The sequence below is a fragment of the Cyprinodon tularosa genome, unplaced genomic scaffold, assembly GCF_016077235.1.
Source record: "Cyprinodon tularosa strain WSP-4 unplaced genomic scaffold, ASM1607723v1 ctg66, whole genome shotgun sequence".
NCBI lineage: Eukaryota > Metazoa > Chordata > Actinopteri > Cyprinodontiformes > Cyprinodontidae > Cyprinodon > Cyprinodon tularosa.
The window spans coordinates 3,023,282-3,043,300 of NW_024039407.1; the positions used below are offsets into that span (position 1 = coordinate 3,023,282).

General features: G+C 38.6%; 1 protein-coding gene and 1 long non-coding RNA gene across 4 annotated transcripts in view; both read left to right on the forward strand.

The window, feature by feature from the left end:
* The first annotated feature begins 353 nt into the window (after positions 1-353).
* dnmt3bb.1 (DNA (cytosine-5-)-methyltransferase 3 beta, duplicate b.1) overlaps positions 354-20,019 on the forward strand; it is an 82,398-nt gene continuing 62,732 nt past the window's right edge. For all 3 annotated transcript variants that reach the window (XM_038309344.1, XM_038309347.1, XM_038309345.1), the window contains exons 1-2: positions 354-574; positions 741-813. In XM_038309344.1, the coding sequence (XP_038165272.1) occupies positions 529-574; positions 741-813 (119 nt within the window). In that variant the 5' untranslated portion in view covers positions 354-528. The remainder of the gene's footprint in view (positions 575-740; positions 814-20,019) is intronic.
* On the forward strand, positions 12,762-13,415 carry LOC119799446. The gene is made up of 3 exons (XR_005282850.1): positions 12,762-13,008; positions 13,107-13,170; positions 13,375-13,415. It is a non-coding gene; the product is annotated as an uncharacterized LOC119799446 (long non-coding RNA).

Consider the following 20,019-nt stretch of genomic DNA (forward strand, 5'->3'; position numbering starts at 1 on the left):
TGTAACTGCGATGTAAGGCAGTTTTATAAAGTGTTGACTCTTTCAAAAAAAAAGAAGAAGAAGAAAAACAACTAAAGATTACGTGTTCTCCTTTCACTTGGTGATGAGTTTTGGTGAGGAAATGGCAAAACATTCAAGATGTCTATGTAAAAGGATAAAGCCTTTTTTTACTTTCTTTTCAGAAATTTACTTGGAATCTTAATTTTTTTTTTTTTTTACAAGTTCTGTAGGCGTTTGGCTGCACAAAACATGTGTTAGATGAAGGCAAGGGTGTAACTAATAGCGTGAGTAATTAAGAGTTCATCTGGGTGCGCAGGCATGTGTGTACATTTGGTGATGTGAGCCTGTGTTTGCGTGTGTGTGTGCAGGTTCTCTTTATAAGCGCAGCTCCAGAGCACAGCTTCCACAGAGCAGAGTGCTCCCATAGTTATCAGGTCTGCAGAAGCTCCAGCACCGTGCCTGGTTCAAGGTTGGGCTTTTATCTCACAGCAAGCAAACATTTCGTCTCTGCACACGTTTCAGCTGCGGATGCGCGCAAGAAGTGCGGATGGTTATGTGTGTAAACTGCCGCACCGGGAGTTTGTTTTTCTTCTATTCCTGTCGCTGTTTTTGTTAGTAACACTTGAACCAACCACGGTGCGTAAATTGAACCCCTCTGTTTTAAACTCAGCGTGAATATTTGCATGCTGCGCAGGGGTTGTTTTTCCTGTAATTCCTTCTTGCACATGTGAAGTTGGCAGGTCGCTCGACTTTGCCCCATGTGCACAGAGAGCTGAGCGTAACAGGACCGAAGCGGCTGCCCAACCCGTTCAGGTAAGAGGTTTATCTGCAGACAAACTCTAAAAGTCCGGAAAAACCTCAACATTTTACCATCTATATGCCAATTACTGGTTTATTTGCAGCTGTTAGTAACTTTACGGTTAGAAAAACTCAGTTAATTGCGTCTCCCTGCTGCGGGACAAAGCGTGCGTAACGCATCATGCATGAGCGGATTGAGAAATTAACGCGGCAGAGATTTTTACTCCATCTTCTTTTTGAGACCGGGGTGAAATCTCTCTGGAAAGAAATGCAACATTTCAGAGTCTCCCTGTTTATTACTCTTATATTACGTGCGTGTTTTTTTTATTATTTTTTTTTATGTTGTATTATGTACCGCTTCCTTATTTGCTGGTTTTGGACATGTTCAGGCATTTCAACTTGTACAGACGGTGGGGATTTTTTTTTTCTTCTTCTGCCGTGAAGATGATTTATCCATGATTAACTTGTGTTATTAAATAGGTTTGGGATACGATCTGCACCCACAAGTGTTGCTGAGTTATCTATATATTTATATATATTATAGTTTCACATGTTACATAGTGATTAAGTAAGGTTAGAGGAAAATAGGAAGAGGCACATAAAAAAGGTGTTATTGCATGATATAAGAAATTAACTAGAGGGGAAGTTGCAGCCTTGTGGTTAGGACATACAGCTTGGAATCCTGAGGTTCTGAGTTTGGGGTTCTGATTTTGAGCCCCACTCCCACAGCCTGCCACTATGGGTCCCTGTGCAAGACCCTTTAGCCACACACTGCTCCCAGGGCGCCACACAATGGCAGCCCGCTGCTCCCCAAGGAGAGGGGTTAAATGCATGGGTAAATTTCTCCAATGTGAGATCAATAAAGTTAAATTATTATTATATTAGTTTTTATTCAAGTGGGGAATACAGTTTATAAACAGTGGCAGACCACCTCTCATTGTTGTAACAAACTTATAACTGATTCAATGGCAGAATTTACTGGTCATTTAGGGAGAAATGCATCTAAACATTCCTGCAAAAATCTAGATATTCACTTTGCAAGCTTGATTACGGAAGCTGAGAGCGTCTGTGTCACTCAGAGACTTTTTGACGACAGTTTTCTCGAGAAAACCAGTTATACGAAAGCCATTTTCTCATGATAACGAGATGATTGGGGATGATGTGTTCACATTACACATTACATTCTTCAATACCACAACAGTGGGAGAGGATTTATAAGTCATGGTGGCCTGTGTGTAATTCTGTAATAAAAAATCCTGTGTTTAATTTTTAGGTAACGAGACGACGTTGTCTGTTTGATGATTTACTTCCACTTCTGATTCAAAAGCAATTAGATTTATGCCTCCGGGCTTTATCGCCGGGTGTTTTCTAAACAGACCCGGTGTTATGCCTGTAACAGGTATAAGATGCATTAACCCCCAAAATGAGTCCAGATTAAAGATTTTCATTTAAAAAAAAAACAGTCAGATTTGTTTCTACTGTATTTCATGCAACCAATCATCCACCATGACCTGACACAGAGTAAGAAGAAAAAGGAAACCAAAAACGTGGTTATTTGCGCACACGTGTTACCTCAACTGCACAATTACGGTTACCGCAAGCATGGATGGATTGGGAATCCAGCGCTGTTGACCAGCCTCATTCATTACACATGCAGGTTAATCATCTCGGTAAATCGAGAAATCAATAACTGTTTTCTTGTGATAAGGAGATATTGATCTTGTTATCACATATAGCTATATTTATCACATATAGAGATTTTTATCTCGTTATCTTGAGAAAACAATTAATGTTTTACCCGTGATAACGAGATAGTTATGTCATTATTTCGAGAGAGCAAAGGAAATAAAAAAGTCTAGTATGACCACTCTCGGCTGTCGTATTGGTTAAGCTCCCCGTTGCAACTGTAAGGATCCAAAGCCCCGTCAAAGTTTAACACATATGAGTTCTTATGAGGTTAATGAAGCTGGAGCTCCTGGCATTTTAACATCAGCACATGTCCTCAATTTATTAGCTTTTCAACAGCGTTGTAAACAGGACTTTTAAAGGTATGTAACACATTACATGACAGTAAAAACACTACCCAACACTGGTAGCCCATTAACCCCCCGGCAGGACAGCAGCGGGCTCCAGATGGGTTTGATACTGATCTGATGTTATCAATACACATCCACAGAAACACACCACTGCATTCCACAGTGTCCAGTTCCGGTGTTTTAACCTTCTGGTGCCAGAAAGATCAAGAACGCCCAGGTTGTGAGAGTTTTACAGCAAATGACTGATTGTTTCCATAAACTCTATCTTAAAGCTGGTTAAAGAGTGAATGAAGTGCCCTTGGGGGACTGTGTTATTTTGTGCAATCCAGGCTTAAGAGATGTGGGTAAATGATTCATGCAGAATGGAGCTGACATGTCTGCGTTAGACATTGGTGGGCATAAGGGTGGCAACACCAGTTGATTGGTGTATCTGCGAGTGAAGCTCACATCGGGGGTTAATCACGAGGCCGGATGGCACGAGCAGCTTTTATTTCAACATATTCTCATTATCAGTTCGTATGAAATCGTACGAAAAGTTATGCACAGTATTTCGTGGGTTTTTGACGTTTTTCCTCAAAAAAACATATCAGTGCGCATGCGCAGCCAGCCAGACGAAAAAAGCAGATCAGCAGACAGACGTAAAACTGGGACGGACGAGCTTTCGACAGTGCAATAATTACTTCATGATGTCTTTCACTAGGTTGCTTGCTGTTTTGTATGTTAGGGTTAGGGTTAATTGTATGTTAAATTGTATGTTATTGAATGGTGCGTAAGATGCGCATGCGCACTGATATCTTGTCGTGAGGCAAGACGTAAAAATACGACAAAATACGACGAAAAAAACATCAAAAACCTACGAAATACTGTACATAACATTTCGTATGATATCATACGAACTGATAATGAGAATACACTGTTTATTTACATATGTTCTAAGAGCAATGGCGTAAATATCGGTAAGCAGAGACTGCAGTTGCTTAGGGGCCCCGTCACTAACACATGGTAGGCCCCCTTTGCAATTGTGGACTAGGTCGTCTCATTGCAGATGTAATGGTGCAAAAAATTCCTCTTAAAACCCACCTCATAGTAAGATAACTGACAGGACCTTATTTAAAACGCAACACATTGCAGATATCAACATGACGGTGAGCCGTGTAAACACAACACCAATAGCAAAGCAGAAAGTGGCACTTTTATTAATATGTTAATAACTGTGTATAGTTCATTAAACGGTTGGTAAAAAATACACTTATATAATAAGTTTCAAACCGCAATAAAGATATTAAAAGAACAATGTATTTGAGTATTTTATTCTTTACACTACGACTTGGAATTATTGGTAATCCAGAGCGTCGATTAAAACCATAACCGTTACATACAATGTGTTAGGGACGATGGATACCACCAAAAAGAGGTACTTAAGCGGAATCCAGTAAAGAAAAGGGAAAGAAGAGCTGCTGGAAGAACAGAAAAAAAACTTCCCAAAATAAACACGCTCTTCCAAAGAACCGAAGCGGAAGAGGTGTGCGTTGCTAATACAGTGAGTAAAGATTGCGGCCAGTTGACGAATAGATGGGTGAGGAGGTGATGTGAAACACTAAGGTAGCCCGATAAGACTCATTTTACAGCAGAATATACTAAAGTATATCCATGTCTAGTGAAGGTGAGGAATGATGAAATAATGAAGGGGGAGAATAGGGTGTTGTACTTCATATGGGGCCCACCAGATAACGTTGCTTACAGGCCTATTGTTGTGTTTTAATGCCATTGTCTAAGAGCCATCAACTCTTATATGTATATATAATAAACACCATTCTATAGCTTGAATGGTAGAGGAACGTTTCCATGTCTGTTACCTCTGTTACTGAGAGTTTTGGAACCACCTCATTTCCAATTCCTCTTTCCAACATTACTTCACTTCATTTAGTTCTGCAGCCGTTTGCTTCTGCACAGCTGTAGGTCTAAACCCTGCAGCGTTTTTAATCATGTTAAGGTCTAGACTTTAACTCTGTCTGTTGTTCAGCTGTTCTGTTGGCATTGCTGCTGCATTGGGTTTAATGTCCTGCTGATTTCTCTGTTTTCACCTAACTTCTGCAGTCAGACAGATGGTTTCGTATTTAAATAAAGAATATTTTGGTATATAAACAAGCTCATAATCCACTGCCTAGGTCCTGTTGTAAAAATAATCGAAATTATCGGCCCTGCACCGTTAAAATATTAGTATGGTGTGTTTGTGTGATGAAATGTTTGACTTTGTTTTCTCAGAAAATTTTGCTGTTCATTGTGGTCAAACACGTCTTTGTTGTCCTCTTGCGCCCAAAGGGCATCGAGAAGTCTGTGGTTCAGATGCATCTTTAGCCGAATGAATTTCTGAGACATCCAGTCCTGAAAACACAGTAAAGTCTGACAGCATGACATGATTTCCACTTGGAAGTGATCATTATCACTGTACCACAATGACCTTTAAATTATTGAAATATGGCCTTGTCACTTTTTTCACACTAATCAGCAGAAACAGCTTCTGTTCTTAGGCCATTGCTAATGTCTTACCTTCCTGGCTTTGTGTTACCAGACACCTGTTTGTTCTCTGCTTGGTTAGCGATGTTTGCTACGTAAGGGATCATAGTGACATTTTGAAATGGCACCGGTATTGTGCTCAAGTATAGGAGAAGAGAAAGAAGCCTGCTGCTACTGCACAGTATATTTGTTTAGAGGTATAATGTGATCTGAGGTAATAATATGTTAAAGATTAAAGTTCTTTACTAGGTCATTCCCAGGGCAGATCTCAGCTCCCTATTTGTTGAAAGCTTCTCTAATATTTACTTATTTCATTCCATCACCAATCAGGCTCCAATTTGTCCCATTCATTGCTCTTGACAAAAGTTGTACTTTCTTACTCTTGTTTGGATTCTGTTATAGCGTTTGAGGTGCGCTTGTGGTTGGTCTCTTGTGATCGATCTTTAAAAAGTGTTGTCCATGTTGTTTGGCTGCGGCGGAAACTAAGCCAGCGTTTAACGCCCACAGGCCTGAATCACTCTTTCATGAACTGCATGAACTGATTAATAAAGCCTACAGGGGCAAAGATAAAGTTATATAAATATAGGAAATGGAATAGTTTTGGGGTTTATGTCTGAGAGGTTTTAGGGGTAGAGTTTTTTTCTGAAGATAGATGAATGTTTTTTTTTTAGGATTTTTGTTGGTCCTTCATTTGGAACAAGACGTTTGCAGCATGGCCCCAGTATTAAGTGGGCCCTGCTTAAGCTGTGAGGCTCGCTCTGGACTGGAAGGGGCCATAAAGTACAGGAGGGACGAGGAATGCAGCCCCCAGAGAAAGACCCCGAGGGGCTCACCTCCCCTTCACGCACACATGCACACACTTCAGGGAGTGAACAGTCCCCTCCAGCAAAGCGGACCCTAATCTCTAGCCACCATACACAACTTTGATGTGATGCCCCCCGCCACCCCCCCACCTCCTTGTCCTCCATGACCCTTTTTCATTGGCCCCTCATTCTGCCCCTTCGTTCATTCTCCGCTGCTTTATTTCAAGCATACTCCCCTCTTTCTTTGTCTCCAAAGATGCAACACATTCATGCACTAAGGATATGAGGTTTCACTATGTTGTTTTGCGAATGTTATTTCAACTCAAAGGTTAAAACTTTCATTATAAAAATTATGGCATTCCTGACACAAACATCACCTCTTTTTCCCATACATCAACCTGCTATAATGAATGCTTTACACTTTAGAACACTGTCAAATGTCTAGATCTAAGCTAAATATAAAAAAAACCCTGATTTTAAAATAATATTAACTATCAAAAAACAATTAAAGCAAAATAAGAAAGCTGTGTGAGAAAAGTATACCCTCAATGCTTCCTTACCTTTTAAAAGTGTAGCAGTTTATTTCTGCTGATCAGACACTTGATCAGCTTATCATAAGTAATTGTGACTATTTCTGTGAAATCTAGACTCTGTGGTTTTTCAGTAGAGGTTCCCCAACTTTTAGCTCCTCACTTACCTACACTTACCTTACCTAAAAGGTCTCATGACTTAAACGTTTGGCTGGAATACAAAAATACCCAAAAAATCCTGTTAACAAAAGATATGATGATAATAATAATAAAAAAAATAATAAAAACTGCAGAAACAACCGATGTCATCTGTAAATGATGCGCAGATTTTTTGTCCCACACCTGTCTCTGTGCTAAAACTGCAGTTTCTCTCCCTCGTTGTTTTTGTGAGGATCAGATAGGATCATAACTTTATCCATTTTCTGTCTTTCTGAACTCCTACTGTGGATAAAGTATTTTATTTTCTAATGTATCATTGACTGTTTTTTTCCGAGTCTGTCCCGGTTACTTTATATGAAACGTGCAACTTCAAAACTGACACTTTCCCTGTGCGATCAGCAGATTTTATTTAGTATTTTCCCCCCGAAGCAGATGTGTTTTACTTTGTAACTGCGTCTCTCTTCCTGTGTCACTAATAGACCCATGAAACTGCCACTGAATTGCTGCATACTCAGACTGAAACAGACCTGAGGTCTATCTCAGTTGGACCTATGCAAGCCCCCTTGTGTAAAATTGTGTCAGGTGTGATCATGCCAATTGACTCTCGATGAGCGCTAAACCCCACGACCACGTCCGACACGATTTTTTTGTCAGATCAGATGCAAAATCAGATTTGGTGTGTTCGGGCCTTAACACAAACGAAATAGAAATACAGAGAGAGGACAGAGCTACAAGCTGAAATTACTGCAAAGATCCAAATATGTAGAGTCGTGAAAGTACGTTTTTGGCACTCTTTAGTTGAGAAGTATTAATAGAAATGTATGATTTCTTTTTTTACTTGTAACCAAAAGAGTGTGATACAACCCCTGAGATTTACTGCTGCCTCTTTTTTAAATTTTCCTTCCTTTTTGCTGATGAATAAGAAAACTATTAACTATTGATGAGTGGTTTTCTGCACCTAAAGTTGGTTTTAAATACTTTCAGAATCTGATAAAGACGAGGTTTCTTTGTTCAGAATTTTCTGTCAGCACAGAGCTTCCTGAAAAAGCTGCGGGGCCCCTCAGGATCAATTACTTATATCCTGGTGTCTGATACTCCGTGACGCTCTGGATGTCCTTATGTCTGCCTGCTCACTCATTTTGGCATCATGATACCTACTTACTCAAATGTGAAGTTAATGGTTGTTAGCGAAAGAGGACTTAGCTGCTTCGAGGTCTCATTTTTATTCCTTATTTTCTGCTCCTTTCTCTGCAAATATCACTGCTGTATTTTTTGCCTTTGTTGTTGACTTCATTATAATGAAATTGAATCAGTTTACCTGATCAAGCCCTAACAGCCATGCCTGCAGACAGCTTTACGTACAGTGACATTCAAAAATGAAGCCCAACTGTCAGGTTGTTGATTTGAGAGTTTCAGACTGCTGTGGTTTGTAAGGTATTCTAATGGGGATTTTGTACCAGTGCCTCATTGTGTAAGAAAAGCCGTGTCAGTTAGGGAAAGCAATTACCTTAATCGGGAATAATTGTTCTCCATAAACATTTCGGTTTATGGAAAGGTCAAAGTCCTTCCAATGTGAATGACAGGATAAACCAGATGGCTCTAAATTTAAGTAGCTGTGGATAAAACTAGACAGAATTAGGTTAATTGGTAGGGCTAATATAAAGATGCTGAATAGCTTTTTTATGCTCCCCATCATTGGTCTGACCTTTTGTTTAATAATTAGTTTATTTGAGTGAGTCAGTGTTATTCCGGTAAACTTTTGCACTAATGTTGTTTGTCCTCCTAAATGCAAGACCAGTTTCTTTGTAAAGTGCTTTTTAGTAACAAGGCAACTCAAAGTGCTTTACTTGAATAAAATGTGAAAGGTACACAGAAACAAATCTTAAAAAAAAAGGTTGACTTAATTTATCTTAATGTTCCCGTATAAACAGTCCAAAAACCTCTTGGTAAATAGTTTTTGCCTCTATTATTGTTCCAGATTTGTGTTTGGTTCTGGCCATGTAGACTTGAACCAAAATACCTGGGAAGTCTGGCTGGTTGATACACAGACAGAAAGTCTTTGTTGTAATTTGGTGCCAGGCCGTTCAGTGATTTATGGACTAACAAAAGTGTTTTAAATAGTGTTGCGGCGATGCCATTTTTTGGACCCGATACCCGATACCTGGCTGTGCCGTATCGGCCGATACCGATACCATAATAATGTAATATAATTGCCATCATGGCTTTGTCGAGCTGCTGCCTACCTTTGTGAAGCAGGAAAAAATCTAATACAAAGTGAATCCAGTAGAACGTTTTACTGCCTACCAGGAGTGGGTGACGATAGTTGAATAAACTTATGGCTCTCAAAAGGGTATCGGTGCCCTATTTGTTGGTACTCGCCGATACCGATACCACCATTTTAGGGCAGTATCGGGGCCCCGTCCGATACTGGTATCGGTATCGGTGCAACACTAGTTTTAAATCATTCTTTTGGTCTGCCTATGTTGTTTTTTTTTTGCCATTCCTGTTATTCTTTTAACTAGAAATGAACAAGTGAAGGAGTTTTTACAGATCCTGCTAAGACATTAGTCGTGATAAAAGACTGACTGTTACCGTCTTTGTGACCCTGAAGGTTTAGGGGTGAAGCCATTACTACATCTATTGAGTCTGATCAGTGGTTTCTTGTTAAAGTAAGTGAAGCTTTGAGCTAACTTTTGATCGCCTCTTTTTTGACCAAAAATTGAATTACTTCGTTTTCTTTTTTTTTTTAGCTGCAGAAAAACTTGTGCACATTCATGCATAAATATCCTTCTTTCCAGTGCTTAACTGGATATAAAGTCACCTGTAGATCTGCAAAAGCTCTGGTTCCTTTCTTTGAATGATATGAGCTCGGGGGGCACGTAGATATTGAATTGTGGGGGCAAGACCTATCAGTGGGGAACCTCACATGTGATTTTTGTGGTCTCTGATATAAAGTTACCACCTGAAACATCAGAGCTTCAAATAAAACTATAGCTCTCCTCTATTTTATGACCTACGGTCTAATGCTGCTCTAACGTTGGAAAAACCAGCACTGCTGTTCTTCCTCTCTGCTTTCATACAGATTTCATTGAACTTCTTTATAGGAGCTGTAATGGTTCTGGGGTTACCCTCTTATAGAGGCGTTTAAATGTTGAAATTAGTCATATTCACTTTGGAGAGGAAGTTTTAGGTGGGCCTCCAATTTGTTATTTTTCATCAATGTTATAGCTCAATAGTTAAGCAGTGAAATCCAGGGGAAGGGAGTCTGTGCTAAGTGGGGAGAGGTGTGCTGGATCTGGGGGAGCTGGCTTACAGAATAACTGTGGCTCCACCTGCAGAAATGGCGTTAGAGAGAAAAGAAGTTGAAATGGGTTCAGGAACTTGATGCTTCATCTGGCCAAACTTTCTCCAGGCTGAATACTTTGTTGACCCACATGGTCTCTTTAACTGCGCCCCACTGCTCTGTGACTGATGTAAGATGGATTTGAATGATTTTGATTCTTTATGGCGCCAGCCCCTCAGCCACACTGCTTTCAGTTTGAGTCAGATGTTGGGATCTGTGTTGGGTGGTCCATTCCTCGTTTCGTTTCACCCAATGCAAATTCAGTGATGTGGAAGCATCTTTCTGGGTCATTTATGCTACGTTCACCCCACATGCAGCAGGAGCAGCAAAAACGCACGCCCTGCTTCATTTTTGATGCTTGTACAAGTTTATTTCTTACGCGCGGCAGAAGCATCATTGCTGCTCTGGCTGCGCGGTCGAAAAGTGGGTGTGATGCACGTTGGGCGGAGCTCCTATCCTTCCACCTCTTCCTGCCTACATCCTCTGAATAAACAAATTTATTGAGCAACATGAAATTAGAAGCAGATTGACAGTTTATGTTTACCATTGTTAAAGCTTTGATAACTTACCAGAGAGCCCGATTTCCTCGCTAATTCTCCTCCAGGAAAGGTCCTTTCTGCTCCTGTCTCCATACTGATAACATGATTAGTCAAAAATAACCAAATAAGAGCAAACAGCGATGATCAATTTCTCTTCCATTGTTGAAGAACTCCCAGGTTTTTTCTGTCTTTCCCTCCCATCTGAAAGCAGAGCAACGTCTTGCAGAGGAGCTTCTCTCTGATTGGTTGAAGTTCAATTTTTATAACTCCAGCAGCTGCTGCTTCTGAAGCACGTCAGATGCTCAGAAGCTCGTTACGTGCTGCTCCTGCTGCTCAAAGCAGGACCTTTTGTTGCACCTTGAGGCCCGTCATTGATGCATGTAAACTGGCTGCTTCTGTTGCTCCTTCTGTGTGCAGTCTGAACGTAGCATTATTTGTTAATCTCCCTGTCAGACGGCTTCAGTGGTCATCCAGTGTGCCTTATCAGTTATGGGTTCTCTCCACTGTGCGCAGGGGAAGCTGCTGGTGTCAGATTCACAAAATAATAGATGTTTTCAGAGACATTGAGGGGAAATGATGTGAAGAATATGTAAAAAAAACCAGCTAATTTTGATTTTTACATTTGGCTAATGGCTGTTTTGGTTTTCAGTTTTTTTATGTATCTATTTTCCAATAGTTTTTCAAGAATGACACTGATTCATGATCTGCTACCATAATATACATTGTGTGTTCTCCAGACTTAGTAAAACAGAATCCATCTTGTTTTAAAGACACCCAAAAAAAAAGAAAGAAAATACTGTATTTTTCTGTAAAGTTTGCAGATTTTGCATGAAATGCTCTGATTTTTTTGAGCCCAAACCCTCTGCTTAATCTCTCATCTTCACAGCAGACTTTCTGTAAATTCTGGTGTAAAGTCTGGTGGTGTAAACTACCCTGAACTTTGTTTGGCAAATAAATAAAACTCCCTGTAGGATTTCTGTATTGTTTCTCTCCTGGGTGCTTGATGAAGTTTTTCACTGTTGAATGTTGATCCATGATCAGCAATATAAGATATCACACTGGAAAAAAAATCAATATCTAGATAAGTCATTTTTTCTTAAAATAAGTGCATTTGTTCTTGGATTGAGAAGGTAAAAGACATTTTGCCAAAGGAAGGAGACAATTTACATTTAAAATAAGAAAACACAATTGCATGGTCTTATTTGAAGAACATATTATCTAATTATCTTATTTTAAGAGCAGCAATACTCATTTCATGGGCAAACTATCTCATTTACCTACTCAAATTAAGGGTAAATACACTTAATTTACAAAAATTTTACTTATTTCAAGATCGCTTTTTCCAGTGCAGACACCATGTAAGGGACAAAACCCTATGTTCGTTTTGTTTTCTTGTTAAAAAAAAGCAAAAAGCGTTGTTTATAGCTCCACCTCCTACACACACAAACACACCGTAACAGTTTGTGGCTTGGCTCTTTCTAAGGCTGTAAAGAGGAAACCATTTAGTGCGCAATGCATCTTCATACCTCACTTTGGTGTTTGGTGACTTGTGGAAGCAAAGCAAACTTCTTATCTGATGGGATTTCAGTTTTTTTTGTATGGTTCACACCTTTTATTTTTTGTGACCACAGTCTGCTCCTTTTTTCTCCTTGGTACTCAGGTTGAAGGAAGGTTTGTATTTTCTGTATCGCTGCCCAAGCTCCTCCATTTAGGTGCAGGGTTCTGTCTGTTAGCCCTCTTCCAGGATCTAGAGGAAGGGATCTAAACCTTAGTGTTGCACGGCAAAAGATTTCCAGGGATTACTTTTGGTCCCTTTATTCATATATACGTCAGGATCCTGTTTTTATGGTGGTGTTTGTTAGCTGTCTGTCAGTCCTGTCACTGTTTATAGTCATTGGGGTTGTATTATTTCTAGGGCTGCAACAACGAATCGATAAAATCGATAAAAATCGACTTTTAAAAGCGTTGGCAACGAATTTCATCATCGATTAGTTGTGTCGCGCGATTATTGCGTCATCCGCTGCGCCGTCATCACGAGAAGGACCTCGCTGCAGCAAACAGAAAGGGGCGGGGACGGACCTTTCCGTCAGTCCCATACCTTATTTGGAAATGGGACTATTGCATTCCGGAAATGAAGGGGGCGCTATTTTCATAATCACTAGTATAAATGCCTTAAAGACGCGGGGTTAAGAGGAAAGGAAGAAGAAAGAAAGAAGTTTAAAAGATTTTGCACTGGTGTTCGGCACACGATCCATAATGCAAAACCCACAAAATCAACAAAAGGTAATTTTACCTTCTTAAAATTTTTTTCACATAGTAAATTAATACGCTTTTCTAGATTCAGTTTTTTAAGAAAACCTTCAATTTGTCCTTTTTAAAAGGTCCAGAGAAGAACTACAAAAGGAGAGAAAGCGGAAAAAAGTTAATGAGAGGGCAAAATGTGAGGTAAGCTGTAGCTAAAATTCATCACTTTGTTGTTTTAAGTCATAGAATTTGTATTATGTCCATTCACAGTGTACTTTTGTTCTATGCTTATTTTTTTAAGTCTGAAAGAAAATCAGTATAGAAGAATTAAAAGGGTTGAAGCAGTTTTGATGTTATTTAGATTTGCATTCATCTTTCACTTAGAACATATCTGTATTTTTACAGACTCTGTGTGCTGATGACCACACCTATGCCAAAGGAGCCGAGGCACAAATCAAGGTTCATTTTTAAATTTACACATAACTAGTAATTTTGATTTGTGTATCTTTATGTGCAAATGAGACTAAAACCCTAAATGATTTTTTTTTTTTTTTTTTTTTTTTATTAAAATTCATTATTTGGACAACTTTTTTTTATATCATTAGAGATGAAAGGATAAGATACTGAGAGATATAAAGTATTAATTATTGTTTAATGCTCTTCACCATGCAGGTAGAAAGGATACCGCCAATCTTACAGGTAAGATTCATTCATAATCATATGTATCATCCATTCTTCCTGTATTACAGTCTTGCAATGCACCTGTTTTTTATTTTGTTTGTTTTTTTATTTTTTTATTTTCAGATGCGGAGGAGAGGAGAGTACCCTCGTTACTACTGTGATGGCATACCTGGACTTTGCCCTGAGTGCCAACATTGAATTCAAAGAAAATATAAGTCGCTTTCCACAATTTGTCACATATTGTTAGTTTTTTTTGTGACATGCCATTTGAAATCGTTTCTGATAAAGAATATTTACCTTTTGACTTGTGCAGTCCTCCTTTTTCATAATGTGTTCTTTCAATATTATTTACATTTTTGAAAGTTCCTTTTGTTGTAGCTCAGTTGATTTACATCATTTAGTTTTCATAGAAATGGTGTTGTTTCCACAAAGTTACATTGTGGCTGTAATTTGTTGGAGAGACAGTAGAACCAATAAAGTAGTTGTAAATATATTGTAACAGCGTTGTTTAACAATTGGAAAATTTTAAATGCAAGCAAAGCTAATAACTTGCAATATACAATGTTTCCTATACATTTTTGAACAATGACTGGAATCAATACAAATTTTCTTTACAAACCTGACATACAGACAAGTTGTTTATGTTTTAACAGTTAGAATCAACTTGTTTTATGTAATAAAAAATAAGTTGCAGAAACATATTGTTCAGATACAAACATAAGATTAAACGAGCAAAGCGAAGGTGTAATCAGGGTGGAGGTGATGGAAGCTCAGGTGAGGAGCAGTTGCACACATCAAGCTGGACTTTATGAAGGGTGAAGGACTTGAGACCGGCGCCGTTAGGCTGGGAGGGAGGCACCTGAGCAGGTGATTGGCTGAGCAGGTGAGATGAAGACAGACTTTATTCAAAAAGGTTTTCATGTAGAAAAAATATCATTCTCTCTGGTGGTTACCAGTACAGTGTCTACTGCCGGGATCAGAAAGTTGAAGATTATTGTCAAATGAACTTTCTAAAACCTACTTTCTGTGCGAGTCTTTCCAGGTTGAGGCTACATTTAAGGTTTTAATTAATCACTTTGGGTTTTGCTACAATTGGATATTCATGTTTTTGGAGTGCAGTTCATGAATTTATTGCAATTGATAAAATTAATATGGTATTTCTAAATGGAATAGTGGGACACCAGTCAGTTTACTAGTTGAGCTGGAGTCCTTATAGGAGATAATAATTGAGCCAGGTCACCTGCAACCAAGTATATTCTAGTTACCGAATGGCACTTGTTAAAAGTTCAAAAGTCCTTTGGTTTGTTTGTAAATTATATTCACAATGAGAATAATAAGAAAAAATATTTGGCAAATAAACAACAAAAGTGCACCGTGAATGGACGTACTAAGTTGGCCAAAATTGTCGACTAAATGTTTTACAGACCAAACCTCTTTTCCATCTAGTTCTTATTAAATAAGCCAAAGGCTATTATATTTTAGATTTTAACTTATTTATTTTAAGAGTACCGTTCACAACATCAAAATACATTATTTGAACTTCAGCACCAGCATGTATTTGTTTACAGGTGCTGGTCATAAAATTAGAATATCATGAAAAAGTTGATTTCAGTAATTCCATTTAAAAAGTGAAACTTGTATATTATATTCATACATTACATACAAACTCATATATTTCAGATGTTTATTTTGTTTAATTTTGATGATTACAAATGACAACAAATGAAAATCTCAAATTCATCATATCAGAAAATTAGAATATTACTGAAGACCAATAAAAACAAAGGATTTATAGAAATGTTGGCCAACTGAAAAGTATGAACATGAAAAGTATGAGCATGTACAGCACTCAGTATTTAGTTGGGCCTCCTTTGGCCTGTATTACTGCAGCAATGCGGCGTGGCATGGAGTCGATCAGTCTGTGGCACTGCTCAGGTGTTATGATAGCCCAGGTTGCTCTAATAGTGGCTTTTAGCTCTTCTGAATTGTTGGGTCTGGTGTATTGCATCTTCTTCTTCACAATACCCCATAGATTTTCTATGGGGTTAAGGTCAGGAGAGTTTGCTGGCCAATTAAGAACAGGGATACCATGGTCCTTCAACCAGGTACTGGTAGCTTTGGCACTGTGTGCAGGTGCCAAGTCCTGTTGGAAAATGAAATCTGCATCTCCAAAAAGTTGGTCAGCTGCAGGAAGCATGAAGTGCTCTAAAACTTCCTGGTATGTGGCTGCGTTGACCCTGGACCTCAGAAAACACAATGGACCAACACCAGCAGATGACATGGCACCCCAAACCATCACTGACTGTGGAAACTTTACACTGGACTTCAAGCAACGTGGATGAAGTGCCTCTCTTCTTTTCCTCCAGACTCTGGGACCTTGATTTCCAAAGGAAATGCAAAATTTACTTTCATCAGAGAACATGACTTTGGACCACTCACCAGCAGTCCAGTCCTGTTTCTCTTTAGCCCAGGCAAGACGCTTCTGACGCTGTCTGTGGTTCAAGAGTGGCTTGACACAAGGAATGCGACAGCAGAAACCCATGTCTTTCATACGTCTGTGTGTGGTGGTTCTTGAAGCACTCACTCCAGCTGCAGTCCACTCTTTGTGAATCTCCCCCACATTTTTGAATGGGTTTTGTTTCACAATCCTCTCCAGGGTGCGGTTATCTCTCTTGCTTGTACACTTTTTTCGACCACATCTTTTCCTTCCCTTCGCCTCTCTATTAATGTGCTTGGACACTGAGCTCTGTGAACAGCCAGCCTCTTTAGCGATGACCTTTTGTGTCTTGCCCTCCTTGTGCAAGGTGTCGATGGTCGTCTTTTGGACAACTGTCAAGTCAGCAGTCTTCCCCATGATTGTGTAGCCTATAGAACTAGACTGAAAGACCATTTAAAGGCTTTTGCAGGTGGTTTGAGTTAATTAGCTGATTAGAGTGTGGCACCAGGGGCCATCAATTTTGAACCTTTTCACAATATTCTAATTTTCTGATATGATGAATTTGAGATTTTCATTTGTTGTCATTTGTAATCATCAAAATTAAACAAAATAAACATCTGAAATATATGAGTTTGTATGTAATGTATGAATATAATATACAAGTTTCACTTTTTAAATGGAATTACTGAAATCAATCTACTTTTTCATGATATTCTAATTTTATGACCAGCACCTGTATATCTGTTTTCTTAATCAGCGATGGACTGGGGATCTGTCCAGGGTCAGCAGCCTTCATGACCCCACTTGAGGATAATTCATAAAAATTAATGGATGGATAAATGTGCTCTTAATGTAATGTACATTTGTCTCCAAAATATTGATTTTATTTTATTTTTTATGACTTTTGTTAGAGATATATAGGGTGTAAGGATAGATAAATACATCTCCATAATGATTCCTTATTGTTGCTTATTTTAGATTGTTTGTTACTAAGATAATTTTAAATAAAGATTTCAAAATAAAAAAGGGACATACCACGTGACAGACATGCCACGTGACTTATCACGTTTTGTAGCCTTTTCTTTACTGTTTAATTAGTATTTTTAATGTTGAAAGTGTTCTTGGGTGTTTTGAAAGGCGTTGTCAAATAAAATACGTTATTATTATTATAATTATTATGAAACGGTCGGTACAGAAAATAGTGTCTCTAGCGCCCCCGTCAGTTCCGGAATGAAATGGTCCCATTTCCATATAAGGTATGAGACTGACAGTGGTCCGTCCCCGCCCCTTTCTGTTTGCTGCAGCGAAGTGTACTTCGTCATCACTGCCTCTTGACTGAAAGAGGAAGAAAAAAAAATACGGCAGAGCGAGTCAGCGCCGCAGGTGCAGTGTTGCCAACTCCGCGACTTTTCAGACCCCTCCAGCGACTATTTTTCAAAAAAGCGACTAGCGACAAATCTGGCGACTTTTTTCGGTGTCACTGGCGGCTTTTGGAGACTCTTACGTGAAAGCATGTATCATTCCTACTCTGCCGTGGGGCGCCTCCCCCACCCCAACCGCGTTTTCCCGCAGGAGTCCCTCTCAGTCAGAGCCTCAGCGTCCAGACTGCAAATGAAGCGCGCATGCACCGGGATTGACGGCGCAAATTTATCACAATAATTAAAATAGCCTGCGCTTTGTAAAGCGAAAAAAGTGATAACATGCAACTTTTTTCAAAAGAAATTAACATGGCACGGAACCACCATGTTTGTTTGGTTTTAAAGTGGGGAAACGTTACGTTAGTTTCTCAGGTAGCTCATCTGATGCTTTCCTTACCTTGTTAGTAGGTTACATACAGTGATAAGGTTGGCTACTTATTTTACTTTTAATTTCATTTGAATTAGCTTAAGCAGCGTTTACATTTACTTTATAAATAAATTAACTTGCAAATTATGAGGGCAAGACTTTTAAAGTTTAAATCTTCTGGCAAAGATAAAGTAAAGATGATCCTGCAATTTATAGAAGTAAAGCAGAATAAAATCCAGCAAGATCAGTAATATGTCAATTAATTATATGCCACATTCCCATGTAAATATCTCTTTGGAGGATGTGTTTTTTAGCACCCCTAGTTCTCTCATTTTTATTCCAAATACAATTTATAATTTGAATCACAGGGCTATTTTTATCTCTATGGTTCAGTATTTTCTCAAGTAGCAACTTTAACTGCTGTACTTTCCTGTCTTAAAAGGCAGAACTCTTCTAGTCTAAAAAAAACTCATTTGTTGAAATGGGGGGGCCTATTGTTTGAACCCCTTAGAGGCTTTTAAAAACAAAAATGTCTTTTTTTGCGCTTTATGAAACAAAGTACCCTATATTTTGTGGATGTACATCTACATTTCTCATGTAAGTTTGCGTAGTTTTAACACAAACATTTATTTTTCATATTGCACCAGTACAGTTAATGAGCAACCTGTACTTGTGTGCTTGTTTGTTCTGTCTATAATGTTAATTTTGCAATAAAGAGGTTAATATAAAAAATATTTTTTGTCCGATTCATCGATTAATCGAAAAAATAATCGTCCGATTCATCGATTTTTAAACTAATCGTTAGTTGCAGCCCTAATTATTTCCCCATCCGGCTTTACCTTCACATTCAGCTGGAGCCGATTCATTTGGATTTCCATCATTTACATTTCCTAGAAGTTTGTCTAAGTGACTTTTGGAGGAAGGAAGCTTCCTGTTCTTACAGTGTTGCCATGAAAAGTGCAGCTGCTTCTCACCGTATTTGGTGCTTCTCTGAAATGCCACTGAAATTTCTGAATGTCAATGATTTGAATTAGTTTGTGTTACATTTACAGAAAAAAAATCCCAAAAAAGAAAAAAAAAAACTCAGTAGAAAATCAAGTAGTCCATTTATTTGATTAAGAAAATCATTATTCAAATAAAGTTAAATGCAGAGTGATGTATTTCATTTATTTATTTCCATACATTTTAAGGTATGATCATGTTATGATTAGGCATGCAGCAACAGGCATGAAAATACTCGGCTCTTCTGCACCTTTTTGACATCCGTCTAAGCAAATCTCAATATGTGCTGCCTTCTCCATTTACATGATAAAGAGACACAATAAAAACAGATAAATGTTGCACATTCCAATATTAAGGTGAAAAAAACGTGAGCTCATTGCATGGCTGTTGAATGCACTAATGAAAGGCAAACATATGCATGTATTAGCAAATTGCAATACAGTAAAAAAAAAACTCTAATATTGACCTAAAATATAAGCATACCAATTTATCACACTACTTGCAGTTTAACGTACATATATTTATTGCGTGGATACGCTGGATAAAAGCAATTTCTTCAATAGCTAGAGATAAAGCTGCCATCTACTCACCGCCTTCGCTCGCTTCTATGTGCTTCATGTGCTTTATGCAGAATTTTTTTTTATTATCTTACATTGTACATTGTCAAGGATGCGGTGTGAGATTACATTTTTATCCTCATCCTCCCCCTATGCTTGCAGTTTACTATCTCCTAACTCAAGGGCAGCGTCTTCACTGACTGCAGCCTCAGGCACCTGTCCCCCATGTATTCTATTGTACTGAGTCTCTTGGAGGGGTTGTTCTGGAACATGTTTTGTTGTGCTTCCTATAATGACAATAAAGGCAATTCAGTGCAGTTCAATCAAACCTAGCAAGCAGTCAGCACATTTCTGCTCTGAAGTGTTTGTTTTAGTTAGAGGGAACCACTACAAACTATGAGACAGCCTTTCCAAAAACATGTCATAATGTGGAAACATTCCCTCACCTTTGAAGCATGAAAAAAAAAAAGAATCTAGTTTGTTCCTTTTTTTTTTTAGCTTTTTTGACATCCCTATTTTGTATACCACAAAAATCCTATTTCAAGAAAAAAGAATGATAATTTTGTTAATTGGGCATGAGACCTTTAC